Source organism: Rhinatrema bivittatum, chromosome 18 (assembly GCF_901001135.1).
Source record: "Rhinatrema bivittatum chromosome 18, aRhiBiv1.1, whole genome shotgun sequence".
In the NCBI taxonomy this organism is placed as follows: Eukaryota; Metazoa; Chordata; class Amphibia; order Gymnophiona; family Rhinatrematidae; genus Rhinatrema; species Rhinatrema bivittatum.
In genome coordinates this window covers 58200246-58214922 of record NC_042632.1, presented here as the reverse complement: position 1 = coordinate 58214922, position 14677 = coordinate 58200246, and the positions used below count along the sequence as shown (strand labels likewise).

General features: G+C 44.3%; 1 protein-coding gene across 2 annotated transcripts in view; it reads right to left on the bottom strand.

The window, feature by feature from the left end:
* Positions 1-5444: 5444 nt before the first annotated feature.
* RGS14 (regulator of G protein signaling 14) overlaps positions 5445-14677 on the bottom strand; it is a 70333-nt gene continuing 61100 nt past the window's right edge. For both annotated transcript variants that reach the window (XM_029583366.1, XM_029583365.1), the window contains 3 exons: positions 9603-9661; positions 7360-7525; positions 5445-6580 (listed from right to left, as the gene is read on the bottom strand). In XM_029583366.1, coding sequence (XP_029439226.1) covers positions 6315-6580; positions 7360-7525; positions 9603-9661 — 491 coding nt within the window. In that variant the 3' untranslated portion in view covers positions 5445-6314. The remainder of the gene's footprint in view (positions 6581-7359; positions 7526-9602; positions 9662-14677) is intronic.

Genomic DNA, 14677 nt, shown 5'->3' with positions numbered 1-14677 from the left:
CTTATCTACTTTAAGTTTAGTTAGCTCCTCACAAACACTCTGTCCTGAAAATCAATTCATTTTCACATCCAGTCTTAAGGGTGTTGAATTTCTGTGGTCCTACTCTTGGCCCTTCTTCAGTGAACACTGAATAGAAAAAAATCTTAAATAATTCTGCTTTTTTCTCATCAGCCTCTATATATGCCTCCTCTTCACCTTTGAGTCTCACAATACCAGTTTTGCATTTCCTCCTATCACTAACACATCTGAAAAAAAATCTTGCTGCCACATTTTTTCCTATTTACAATATTTTTTAAATTTCTATTTATAATTTTCAAATTATACAAGCGTACACCTGAACAGAAATAGAAGACTTATTTTCAATACAAATAAACAAAAAAAGTTAAAAAAAATAACAACATTTGTGTTCAATTAACCCACAAGAAAAGGTAAAGCCATTGAGGGTATGACAATCAGGAAATGGAAAAGGTAGATTTACATATATCAAACAACACCTAAACCGCCATTAACAGTATTTAACCAGAATCTGCATTCCCTCCTCCCACCAATTGTTTAGAATCAAGAAAAAAGGAGAGCTGTGAGGATTCAAAAACAGTGCAGGTAGCTTGTTGAGATTTACCTATGCACTTACAAGGAAAACAAACCACAAAAAATGTACCTAGTGATATCTCGTCACATTTCCAAAAAATTGTTTTTGTTGCTCGAGTATTTTTCTACACACATCAGGATATATCCTATGAGGAAAGGCTGAAGAGGTTAGAGCTGTTCAGCTTGGAGAAGAGACGGCTGAGGGGGATATGATAGAGGTCTTTAAGATCATGAGAGGTCTTGAATAAGTAGATCTGACTCGATTATTTACACTTTCGAATAATACGACAACTAGGGGGCATTCCATGAAGTTAGCAAGTAGCACATTTAAGACAAATTGGAGAAAATTATCTTTCACTCAATGCACAATTAAGCTCTGGAATTTGTTGCCAGAGGATGTGGTTAGAGCAGTTAGTGTAGCTGGGCTCAAAAAAGGTTTGGATAGGTTCTTGGAGGAGAAGTCCATTAATGGCTATTAATCAAGTTTACTTAGGGAATAGCCACTGCTATTAATTGCATCAGTAGTATGGGATCTTCTTAGTTTTTGGGTACTTGCCAGGTTCTTGTGGCCTGGTTTGGCCTCTGTTGGAAACAGGATGCTGGGCTTGATGGACCCTTGGTCTGGCCCAGCATGGCAATTTCTTATGTTCTTATGAGCTCCCAGAAAAACAGCATCCTTATTAAAACTCAGTTTTACTCAAGTAAATGCACTTTGCCCATGTAAGTGGGCTTTTGAAAATTGCTACAATATCTGCCATTGAATTATCCATAGGATTTATTTGCATAAGTGCACTTTACTGGAGTAAATAGCTTTGGAAAATTGCTACAATAGTAGTTACATTTACACGCAAAACTCCTTACTGTATGACACATATTACAAATGCATGGTGTTAAGCTGCCTTGGATTTGGGATAAGGTGGCATATAAATGTTTTTAAATAAATAAATAAACTTACCTTTTCCAGACATTGTCACCTGTCTTCCTTTTTCTGCAATCTCTTGTAGTTTATGAGTGCTAACCTTTTCAGCTACTTCTTTAGAAAAACATAGTGGTTTATTTGTCTTCTTACCTCTGTTTACTTTTCTAACAAAAATGTTTGTTGCCTTTATAATATCTCCTAGAGATGTGAATCGGAACCGGTATTGGTTCTGATTCCGGTTCCGATTCACATCGTGAAATTTTTATCTTGCAGTCCGATTGGGTTTTTTTTTATCGGCTGCGCCCGAGCTGATAACCAAAAAATACAGCCGACTCTTTAAAATGAGTTTGTTAGTGTCCCCCACCCTCCAGACCCCCCCCCCCCCCCGAAAATTTTTTAAATACCTGGTGGTCCAGCGGGGGTCCTGGGAGCATTCTCCCGTGCTCGGGCCGTCGGCTGCCAGTAAACAAAATGGTGCTGATGGCTCTTTGCCCTTAGCATGTAACAGGGTATCCGTGCCATTGGCCGGTCCCTGTCACATGGTAGGAGCAATGGACGGCCGGTGCCATCTTTAAAAATGGCGAGGGGCATCCAGTGCACCTGCCATGTGACAGGGGCCGACCAATGGCACCGATAGCCCCTGTCACATGGTAAGAGCAAAGGGCTATTGGCACCATTTTGATTAGTGGCAGCTGACAGCCCGAGCGTGGGAGAATGCTCCTGGGACCCCCGTTGGATCACCAGGTATTTAAATATTTTGGGGGGGTCCGGAGGGTGGGGGGATACTAAACTAATTTTAAAGGGTCAGTTTGTGTTTTTAGGTTGTGTCCTTTCTTCCCGCCCCCCCCCCCCCAATAACGATAAGAAAACCCACTAAATTAATCGTGGGGTTTCCTATTGCTATCAGGGACCCCCCGATATCTGACGATATTGAAAATATCAGACGATATTTTCAATCGTCAGATAAACAATTCACATCCCTAATATCTCCTTTTAGTTTTGCCCACTGCTTTTCTACTGAAGATGGTTTTCAAGGCTGATGGTTTGGGTGAACTGAACCAAATTACAGTGAACCTGGAGATGTAGTAGGCCAGACTGTCAAACAGAAAAGTAGCAAATCACCTGGACTGGATGGTATGCATCCTAGGGTACTGAAAGAACTTAAAAATGAAATTTGTGGCCTATTATTAAAATGATCCATTGTACATGAAGACTGGAGGGTGACCAGTGTAACCCCAATATTTAAAAAGGGCTCCAGTGGTGATCCAGGAAACTATAGACCAGTGAGCCTGACTTCAGTGCTGGGAAAAATAGTGGAAATTATTCTAAAGATCAAAATCACAGAATAAATAAATAGACATGGTTTAATGGGACACAGCCAGCATGGATTTATCTTGCCTCACAAATCTGCTACTTTTTTTTTTGAAGGGGTTAATAAACATGTGGACAAAGGTGAACCGGTAGATGTAGTGTATTTGGATTTTTAGAAAGCGTTTGACAAAGTCCCTCATGAGAGGCTTCTAAGAAAATTAAAAAGTTATGGGATAGGAGGCGATGTCCTTTCGTGGATTACAAACTGGTTAAAAGACAGGAAACAGAGAGTAGGATTAAATGGTCAATTTTCTCAGTGGAAAAGGGTAAACAGTGGACTGCCTCAGGGATCTGTACTGGGACCGGTGCTTTTCAATATATTTATAAATGATCAGGAAAGGAATACGACAAGTGAGGTTATCAAATTTACAGATGATACAAAATTATTCAGAGTAGTTAAATCACAAGCAGATTGTGATACATTACAGGAGGACCTTGCAAGACTGGAAGATTGGGCATCCAAATGGAAGATTAAATTTAATGTGGACAATTGCAAAGTGATGCATATAGAGAAAAATAACTCAGTATTTACATGATGCTAGATTCCATATTAGGCGTTATCGTCCAAGAGAAAGATGTAGGCATCATAGTGGATAATACATTGAAATTGTTGGCTCAGCATGCTGTGGCGATCAAAAAAGCAATCAAAATGTTAGGAATTGTTAGGAAGGGAATGGCAAATAAAATGGAGGATGTCATAATGCTTCTGTATCATTCTACAGAGTACTGCAGTTGGGATATCCCAGTCAACATCTGGAAGATTGAAATCCCCTAGCTCACAGCAGTCCTGGGAATATCCTCCATTAAATCTCTGTCCATCTCCTCTGTCTGTGATGGAGCTCGGTATATTACACCAGTATAAGTAGATGCTCCATTCCCTCTTTCCAGATGAAGCCACAGTGTTTCCTCCTTACCTCGTAAGCCCAGCAGTTCTGTTCCTTATATATAATGCCACGCTCCTCCCATCCTTCCTGAATAGATTGTAGCCCCTTGTCATGGTTTTCTGTGTAGCAGGTCTCCATTATAGCCGCTGTATCTAAATTGACCTCTTCCATGATTGCCTCTGGATCTGGGATTTTATTTTCCATACTATGATCATTAGGGCACATGACTTTCCAGATGCTGCCCTTTTCCCCTCATTCCTATACAATTGTTTACTTACCTGAATACTTTGTTTACCCTTCCCAGATATTCCTCCTCAGTACATTTTCCAGTCTGTCCTGGAAGATGCTTTGCCTTTTCTTTGATAGGTGAACCCCATCTATGCTCAGCACTCTCCTGGATGCATCTATACAAAATGCATTCATCTCCAGAATGTGAGCTTCCCTGCCTGTGCCTGTTTCCTTGCTGGGAGGATGAAGGAGAATACCAATTATGTTCCTGTCTGTTTTACTCTCTCTCCCAGTGCTATGAAGTCACTTTTGATCTGATCTGTGTAGTACCTAACAGTATGGATAAGATGCATTGGAGAATAGTCAACAGGTTTGATGATTCCCAGCAATCTCTCCACAATGGCACCCAGCAGACAGCTGGCTGGCAGATGGATGCTTCTGTGACCCTCAGAAAAGAGTCACCACCACCACTGTCCTTTGCTTTCTAGATACATGGTTCCTGATCCTGCAGCTTTCATCCTGGGACAGTTTCTCACCTGGTTCTTCAGCCCGCGTGAAGGTGGGGGTCAGGGTGAAGATTGCCTTGGGTACTCTGTATCCAGCTGTCATCTTTCCATTCAGTCTCTCCTTCCCCTCTGCTGGAGTTTTCCTTCTTAAACACCTCAAGAAGCAACTTCATCGATGTAGTCCTAAGCCTCACCACCCTCTCTCAGCTCTGCCACCTGTTTCCTGGATTAGTTGATCTGCAAGTGTATTTATTTAACACTGAACCAGCTCCTTGTTGTGGATTAGGATATCTGTCTGGACAGAGGCAGAACAAGTAACTGTTGACATGATGTTTTCCAGCCATCCTTCTAATTTACTTAAAAAGGATGTGCCAAATCCCCCGTGTTTACCTCAGGTGACCTGCAAGTTCAATGAGCTGGCTTTCTTTCTGCGAGTCCCTTTGTTTAGCCCTGCTTGCTTGTTCACATGTAATGGAGAAAGGTCTACAGGAAATAGTGCAGCAGGAACTCACAGCTGGTGCAGTCCCTGGCTCTCCCAGCAGGAGGTGCTGGCTGCGGGGGAGCTCACACACGGCTGCTCCTCTCTACTTTACTTAGCTGTGCATAAACCTTTTTGTTAGAGGTTAATCTTCCTTCTCCTCTGTTCTTGCTGTCATATTCTTAAAGCAGCTCTCACTGTAATAACTAAGAAGAGTTGGAACCTGCTTTGCCTGAAACAGACCCATTGAAAAGAAACATTTAATTAACTGGAAGCTGAAGAAATAATTGCTCATAGGCTCTGCGTTTTTCTTGCTGTTGTCTGCTTTGAAAGTATTTAAAATGAGGGCAGCATGAGGCTTCTCATTTATTGTTTAGCTCCCAGTTCATTTTAACCTCTTTTTACAAATGGGACACTTCAAGAAAAGTCTTGCCCAGAATCTTCCTTACTGGATGAAGTATTGCTCTGTCCATGGCTGAATTTGGTGCTTATTTATTTAACTTAATTACTCATTTACCCTTTACAGAGAAAACTGAAGTGGAGTACAACAAAATAATTTACAAAAACAGTAATTCAAAAATAACAAACAAAATATAAAACACACAACTGATTGCTTTCAAATATTCAGAATATTTTTTGTTTGTGAATTGTGATTGATTGAAATGTTTATCTGTAAGCACTAGAACTGGCTCATGAGATTTAATATGTGGATGTCCTGTAGAATTCAGATGCTGTGTGACACCCAATCTGACTCTCTCTCCAGATGTTTCTTTAAAATAACTTCCTGAGAGAGAGATGAGAGATATGGGTAGGCAGTGAGAGTATGTGTCTGTCCATCTGTCTGAGAGATGAGGAATATGGGTAGGCAGTGAGAGTATGACTGTCCATCTGTCAGAGAGATGAGGGATATGGGTAGGCAGTGAGAGTATGTGTCTCTCCGTCAGAGAGATGAGGGATATGGGTAGGCAGTGGGAGTATGACTCCATCCTTCTGTAAGAGAGATGAGGGATATGGATAGACAGTGAGAGTATGTGTCTGTCCTTCTGTCAGAGATGAGGGATATGGATAGGCAGTGAGAGTATGTGTCTGTCCTTCTGTCAGAGATGAGGGATATGGGTAGGCAGTGAGAGTATGTGTCTGTCCTTCTGTCAGAGATGAGGGATATGGGTAGGCAGTGAGAGTATGTGTCTGTCCTTCTGTCAGAGATGAGGGATAAGGGTAGGCAGTGAGTGCATGTGTCTGTCCTTCTGTCAGAGAGATGAGGGATATGGGTTGATTGTAGATCTGTCTGGGTGCTGTGACTTGGAAGGGGAGTGATTCTCAGTCTGTGATGCTGCTGTCTATACCTGACTCGTGTGGTGACACTGGTCAGCAAGCATTAATGAAGAACACAAGCAGCAGGAGGATGGATTCATCGTTCTTGCTGGAGCACTAGGGCTCAGTATACTGAATGGATCAGCTTTCTGCATCTCTGAGCTTGCACCAGCACATTCAACCTGCCCAGGAAGCTGCAGGAAATCTGGAAGAATGAGATCCTTTTTAGAAAGCAGACCTCGCTGGTCATCTGCCCGGCAGCTCTGCACTCGGTTCAGAAGCTCAACCAGACCTGTTAGAACAATATTTGGAGCAGAATTACTCAGTCTGTCCAGTCTTTCTATTGCTTTCAAGGCACTGATGTGATGAGACATCAACCTGGGCAGTGACATCACAACTCTATGACACTGGTGACCTCATCCTGGGCAAGATCTATTGTATCTACTAACTGTCCCCTCTGTCAAATCAGCACATCTCACGCAAGTAAGGGAAAGAGCACTGTCACTGGCTGGTCCTGTACTCTGGAATACCAAGCCACTCGAAATAAGACTGCAGAGAAATCTGAAACTATTCAAAACTAATCTGAAAACCTGGCTTTTTAAACAAGCATTTTATAAAGAGAAAGAAAAGGAGAAAAATAGTTGAGCGATAAGGATGCACCAAGCTAGAAGTTTTTAGTAACCTACATAAGCATATTAATGTTAAAATCAAACTGCCTAATTTGTTCCTAACAATCAGGTTTAACTTACACATCTATTTATTATTTTACATTGTTACCGTACTATGATGGCACACGAGTAATTTGTAATCTATACCACCCATATTTCTCTTTATCGTGCCCTTCTGTAAACCGTTGTGATGGTATTTAAACTTAACGACGGTATAGAAACTTTTTAAAATAAATAAATGTCCCAATGAGGCATTTTAACAGCATGACCTCATGAGTCACATGACCTGCATAAAGCACCAACAGACTGCCCAGCACTTTCTGAGCCATCCCAGGTGAAGCCTGGCTCTGCTGACATCATGCTCACCTTTTTCTCTATCCAAAACCCTGAGAAAATACTTCACCTTCTATATCCGTTGTCTGCCGATGTGAGAGATTCTTCCTGGGTGGAGTTCCCCTGCTTCTTGCAAAGACTGGAGAATTTAACAGGCAATCATCCCCTCCTGCCGACCCCATGGATGAAATCTGTGGTTTTCCTGCCTCTTCATGATTCACAGGGTTGGAGTCTCTCTGTAACCAAGCAAAACTTAGAAATGAAACATGTGATTATATAATTACTCTCTCATGAGGGTTTCATTTGGAAGAGACAAATCTGTCCCCAGAGAGAAATCCTGCCCATGCTCGAAGCTTTGCATAACAAATTCTGCTGGTGTCTGATACAGGGAGAGGGGCTCCCTCAGTCTGTGCTGGTGTCTGATACAAGGGAGGGGCTCCCTCAGTCTGTGCTGGTGTCAGATACAAGGGAGGGGCTCCCTCAGTCTGTGCTGGTGTCAGATACAGGAACAGAGGCTCCCTCAGTCTGTGCCGGTGTCAGATACAGGGAGAGGGGCTCCCTCAGTCTGTGCTGGTGTCAGATACAGGGGAGGGGCTCCCTCAGTCTGTGCTGGTGTCAGATACAGGGAGAGGGGCTCCCTCAGTCTGTGCCGGTGTCTGATACAGGGGGAGGGGCTCCCTCAGTCTGTGCCGGTGTCAGATACAGGGAGAGGGGCTCCCTCAGTCTGTGCTGGTGTCAGATACAGGGAGAGGGGCTCCCTCATTCTGTGCTGGTGTCTGATACAGGGGGAGGGGCTCCCTCAGTCTGTGCTGGTGTCTGATACAGGGAGAGGGGCTCCCTCAGTCTGTGCCGGTGTCTGATACAGGGAGAGGGGCTCCCTCAGTCTGTGCTGGTGTCTGATACAGGGAGAGGGGCTCCCTCAGTCTGTGCTGGTGTCTGATACAGGGAGAGGGGCTCCCTCAGTCTGTGCTGGTGTCAGATACAGGAACAGAGGCTCCCTCAGTCTGTGCTGGTGTCAGATACAGGGAGAGGGGCTCCCCTCATTCTGTGCTGGTGTCTGATACAGGGAGAGGGGCTCCCTCAGTCTGTGCCGGTGTCTGATACAGGGAGAGGGGCTCCCTCAGTCTGTGCTGGTGTCTGATACAGGGAGAGGAGCTCCCTCAGTCTGTGCTGGTGTCAGATACAAGGAGAGGGGCTCCCTCAGTCTGTGCTGGTGTCTGATACGAGGGAGGGGCTCCCTCAGTCTGTGCTGGTGTCTGATACAGGGAGAGGGTCTCCCTCAGTCTGTGCTGGTGTCTGATACAGGGGGAGGGGCTCCCTCAGTCTGTGCTGGTGTCTGATACAGGGAGAGGGGCTCCCTCAGTCTGTGCTGGTGTCATGATACAGGGGGAGGGGCTCCCTCAGTCTGTGCCTGGTGTCATGATACAGGGAGAGGGGCTCCCTCAGTCTGTGCTGGTGTCTGATACAGGGGAGAGGGGCTCCCTCAGTCTGTGCCTGGTGTCATGATACAGGGGGAGGGGCTCCCTCAGTCTGTGCTGGTGTCTGATACAGGGAGAGGGGCTCCCTCAGTCTGTGCTGGTGTCTGATACAGGGAACAGAGGCTCCCTCAGTCTGTGCTGGTGTCTGATACAGGGAGAGGGGCTCCCTCAGTCTGTGCTGGTGTCAGATACAGGAACAGAGGCTCCCTCAGTCTGTGCTGGTGTCTGATACAGGGAGAGGGGCTCCCTCAGTCTGTGCTGGTGTCTGATACAGGGAGAGGGGGCTCCCTCAGTCTGTGCTGGTGTCAGATACAGGAACAGAGGCTCCCTCAGTCTGTGCTGGTGTCTGATACAGGGAGAGGGGCTCCCTCAGTCTGTGCTGGTGTCTGATACAGGGAGAGGGGCTTCCTCAGTCTGTGCTGGTGTGAGGCACCATCAGACTTGTCTACAAATTTATGTTAATGCTGTTCCTTGGCTTTACAACCCCAAGTTTAGTCTAAAGATATTATCTTGGAGGTTCTTGCCTTTAGTTTGCTGCAACTAGATTGCTGGGAATCTCTCCTTCACCTACCAGTATTCACCATGACCGCTGGTTCTTTCCCTGCCTACTTCCTCATGAGTAATCTGTTTGCCTGTTCAGGATATTTTGTAACCATGCACCTGAAGACAACTTATCCTATGCTCTCCCACATCTGCAAAACACTGGCTCATAAGTATAAAAAGCAGAATAGTGAGAGCGTGAGTTGCTGAGCTGCTCTGGTCCAATACACACACGCACACCAATAAGGAGAAGGGAGCACACAGGCAGAAGCAACCCTCACGCCTCCGACCCCACCTGGCTTTGCTGCTGGATAGGCTTCTCCGCGGTTATACAGACATCGTCCATTCTTGTCTCTAGAAGACAAAAAATCCCAGAGTGAAATGATGAGATGTAAAATATGATCCCTGCAGAATCTTATACATATTCAGCCCCTCACTGTGGTCTAGGTGTATCCTATGAAACCATCAAGTGCCCAACTAATACCCAAAATATACTTTGCACTGCGCTCGGCCTCTTCTTTATCTGTGCTCACGCGTTGGTCTCACTTATGGTCTGAAGAAAGGTCTTTAATACTTTTAGTAGCAGGACCTTCGATGGAGAGCAAGTTGTTGGATGTGTCCTGTATATAAGTGTTGAGTGGGCATCAAGGCGTTGGATCTGTCCTATACAAGACAGGCAGCAGGATGTCCCATATATCATGGGTGGCAGGTGTAGCCCATATATCATGGGTGGCAGGTGTAGCCCATATATGATGAGTGACAGGATGTTGGGTACGTGGCAGAGTGCTGGGAGTGTCCTGTGTAAGATGCGTGGCAGGGTATTGGGTGTATCCTGTACATGATGGGGGCAGGGTGCTGACTGTGTCTGTACATGATGGGTGGCAGGGTGCTAGGTGAACCCTATATATAAAATAGGTGGCAGGATGTTGGGTGTGTCCCATATATGATGGTTACCAAAGGAAGAAAGGATCAATAAACACCAGGAGTTCTTTACTGATCACAGAACGTAATAAAAGCCCGACTCAGGCCGAGTTTCGCTCATAGAGCTGCTTCAGGGGCTAGCAAGATAAACATATATGAAAACATGTAAATACAAATAAAGAACATATACACCAAACATACATAATTAAATCATATAAAATGATATGAAATAATATAGAGGAAAAACAAATGTAAAAAAAAGTTTTTAAAAGAATGACAAACTTAATCACAAAACAAAATGTTAATCAGCCGTGGTCTATAAAAATGTTATGAATAATTAGTATCTATATGAGTAAAACCACACGCAGTAGTATATGTTCACATATAAATTCTTGCATAAAATGAAAAGGTGCTGTCAATTAAATTGGTGCAATTAGAGTAAAAAGCTATAAAGATAGCTATTCATTCTCTAGCAGATGGCTTTTCTCCATGTATCAGGTGAACATTTTTCATTGAGTTGAAAAATGACTTTGTTGTCTCTATACGAAACAAAGTAGCATGTCATTTGAGCAGTTCTAACGATCTGTGGTTTTACTGAAAAGAGCAAGCAACAACCAACAGAACGAGTATAGCAGGACTCCTACTAATCAAGCAGATACTGTATCCACTCGTCGGCTAGACATAGAAGATAAATGAAGAATTTGCTACCTTAGAAGATGGAAGCACATTGCATTCAGAAACGTTTAAGCAAAGATAGTGCTGGGCTGTGCACCATGATTGCTATCAAAATGCATTGACTGAACAGTTATAGTAGAATTTTGCACACCTGGTCAGTCATACCTCAAGCATGGAAAAAATAGATATATTATATAAAAGAAATTTCCTTGAAAAACAGGATGACATATCTTTTGAAAGAAATCATTTGAAAAGAATCATTTGAAAACATTTTTTAACTGTGAGTAATCAGATTGTGCTTTTGACAGTTGCACTGTGAAGCAGCACTGTCAAAAGCACAATCTGATTACTCACAGTTAAAAAAAATTCTACTATAACTGTTCAGTCAATGCATTTTGATAGCAATCATGGTGCACAGTCCAGCACTATCTTTGCTTAAACGTTTCTGAATGGCATGTGCTTCCATCTTCTAAGGTAGCAAATTCTTCATTTATCTTCTATGTCTAGCCGACGAGTGGATACAGTATCTGCTTGATTAGTAGGAGTCCTGCTATACTCGTTCTGTTGGTTGCTGCTTGCTCTTTTCAGTAAAACCACAGATCGTTAGAACTGCTCAAATGACATGCTACTTTGTTTCGTATAGAGACAACAAAGTCATTTTTCAACTCAATGGAAAATGTTCACCTGATACATGGAGAAAAGCCATCTGCTAGAGCAGCGGTTCTCAACCGGAGCACGCGACACACTGGGTAGTGCGTCGCGTGCTCCGGGTCCCTCCCGCTGCCGTTGCCGCCGGGCTATCAAGACGTTCAAGCCCAGCGGGAACGGCAGCGGCGCTAAAAGAAGCTGTGGCACTTGTGGCTGGGCCTTTTCTTCTTCCCGCGCGCCCCCCCCCCCCCCCCGTGACCCGGAACAGGAAGTGATACGCGGTGCGCGGGAAGGAGAAAGAGCCGGCCCGTGCCGCGTGATAAAGTAGCAGCAGCAGCAGCGTCATCGGCCCCCGGGCAATCGAAGCAGCCGGAAATCAAGAAATGAGAGAGAGAGCAGCTTGAGCCTCCCGCGGCCGATGGGATTCTACTTTCTTGGCCTGCGGGGGCTGGAGGAGGAGGAGGCTGCAGTTTCCATTTGTGCCCCGGGGGGGGGGGGGGGGAGGAAGTGAGTGAGAGAAAGAAGCAGCCAGCCTGCGTGTGAGTGAGAGCCTGCGTGTGAGTGAGAGAAACTGGTCAGAGAGCTGATGTGTGTGTGTATGTGAGAGACAATGAAAGTGACTGATGTGTATGTGAGAGTGTGAGACATTAGTCAGGGAGGTGACTGATGTGTGTGTGTGAGAGAGAGAGAAAAAGCATGGAAGTGAGAGGTCTGGGTATGTGAGAAAGCAAGGGGGTAAGAAGCCTGGTGTTGGGGGGGAGGGGGTGTGTGTGTGAAAAAAAGCATGGGAGTGAGAAGCCTGATTATGTGAGAGAAAGAGCATGGGAGTGGGAAGCCTGTGTGTGTGTGCATGCATGAGAGAGAGACTGGTTGGTAAGGTGACGGGGTGTGTGAGAGAAAGAGACTGGTGTGTGTGAATGTGAGAGAAAGAATGTGATTCAGGGAATGAGAAGCCTGTGCAGTGGAGAGCGAGCATGGAAATGAGAGAGAGACTGGTGTGTGTGTGTGTGTGTGTGTGTATGTATGTATGTGGGTGTATGTATGTGGGTGTAACAGAGAAAGTGATTATGGGAATGAGAAGCCTGTGCATGTGAAGAGAGTGAACATGGGAGTGAGAAACCTGGGTGTGTGTGAGACACAGCATGTGAGGGAGAAGCCTGTATATGTAAGACAGAACATGGAAGTGGGAAGCCTGTGTGTGTATGCATGAGAGAGATCAGGTGATTGGTGTGTGTGTGTGTGTGTGTGTGTGAAAGAAAGTGATTATGGGAATGAGAAACCTGTGCATGTGAAGAGTGAGCATGGGAGTGAGAAACCTGGGTGTGTGTGAGACACAGCATGGGAGTGAGAAGCCTGTATATCTGAAAGAACATGGGAGTGGGAAGCCTGTGAGTGTGTATGCATGAGAGAGATCAGGTGACTGGTGTGTGTGTGAGAGAGAGACAGAAAGAAAGTGATTATAGAAATGAGAAGCCTGTGCATGTGGAGAGAACAAGCATGGGAGACTGGTGAGTGTGTGTGAGACAGAGAAAGTGATTATGAGAGTGAGAAGCCCGTATATGTAAGTAGAACACGGGAGTGGGAAGCATGTGTGTGTATGGCATGAGAGAAACTGTTCAGGAAGGTGACTGGTGTGTGTGTGTGTCAAAGACTGTTTGGGAGATGATTGGTGTGTGAGAGACAGAAACTGGTCATGGGGGCATGACTGGCATAGTGTGTGTGTGTGAGAGACATGGGCCCTAAGGAAGAGGACCATGAGTATAGAGCTTAGCCTCTACTGCTGCTTCTGCTGTGTGCTACGGCCTGCATGGAAGAGGAGCAGGAGAGCTGCTGGAGGGGGTAAGTAAAGGTGGCTTTTTAAGTTTATTTTTCTTGATGACTGCCATTTTAATTATTAATATTATGTGATGTGTCTGCTTTTTTTTGAAATATTTTATTGGTGTTTGGAGAATTTTTTAATAGTTTTTAATAGTTTTTTAATTGTTGGATGTTATTCTGTTCATAGCTATTTAGAAACATTTATTCTGCTTATTAGTATAGTTTTACAATTATTTCTGTGTGGGGATCTATAGCTGCTTGCTAGTTCTGTTTTCCTAATAAGAGGTGTATTGGTGTTTAGGGCCTGATTTAATATTTGTAGTGTTGCCTTTTCATAGATAGGGTTGCTCCTGTTTGAGTGTATTCCATAATACAGGTGTAACTGTGTGCGGATTCGTTTATGTGCATTACTACAGATCCTGGGAGTATGTTAGGTCGGTTCTGTGTCTGTTACCGAGATGAAATATTTTACTAGCATGTAAGAGTTTTATCAGTCTTATTTGTTGTGTTTTCTCAAGAGGACATGCATTGGTGGTAAACTGCTGTCTTTTCATAAGTAGGGCTATTGAGCCTGGAAGTAGAAGGAGTTTGAGTTGCTGTTACTGAGATGACACCAGAACCAGAATATCTTTTTTGTAGGGTGAGTTGTATGGGGAATGTCATAATTCTGCTTTACATCCATTATTGTGGGTCAGGGGGGTTCCCGTGGATGCAAACTGAACTTGTACATCTAGCCCCGTGACGATCATGGGTCAGTGTGTCACGCATGTGAGAACCATTTATTTATTTTATTTATTTAAGGTTTTTCTATACCGGCATTCATGAAAGCGTTCACATCATGCCGGTTTACATGAAACAGGGGTGTGAAGAACAAACCAAGAACATAACTAACGTGATGAAGAGATGCAGTTACAATTAACAGGGGCTGTAAACTGGGAGGAGGAAAAATAGAGAGAGAAAGAGGAGGTTAATTATATACAATAGTACAGTATATATACATAATCCGAAATATATAGTTGCTGAGTGGAGTCTTTAATGGTTGGCGTGTTAAGTGGAGTTCGGGAAGGCTTGCCTAAACAGCCATGTCTTAAGTCTTTTCCTAAAGTTAGTAGGCATGGCTCATTTCTGAGATCTGGTGGGATAGTGTTCCATAATTGTGGGGCCTGCTGTGGAGAAAGCTCGGTGTCTTAAGGTACTGTGGTTAGTGGTTTTGGTAGGTGGAACAATGAGGCATCCTTTGTAAGCTTCTCTGGTCGGTCTGTGGATATGTGTGGACGTAAAGGAATTTGTAGGTCAATTGTAGTGTGA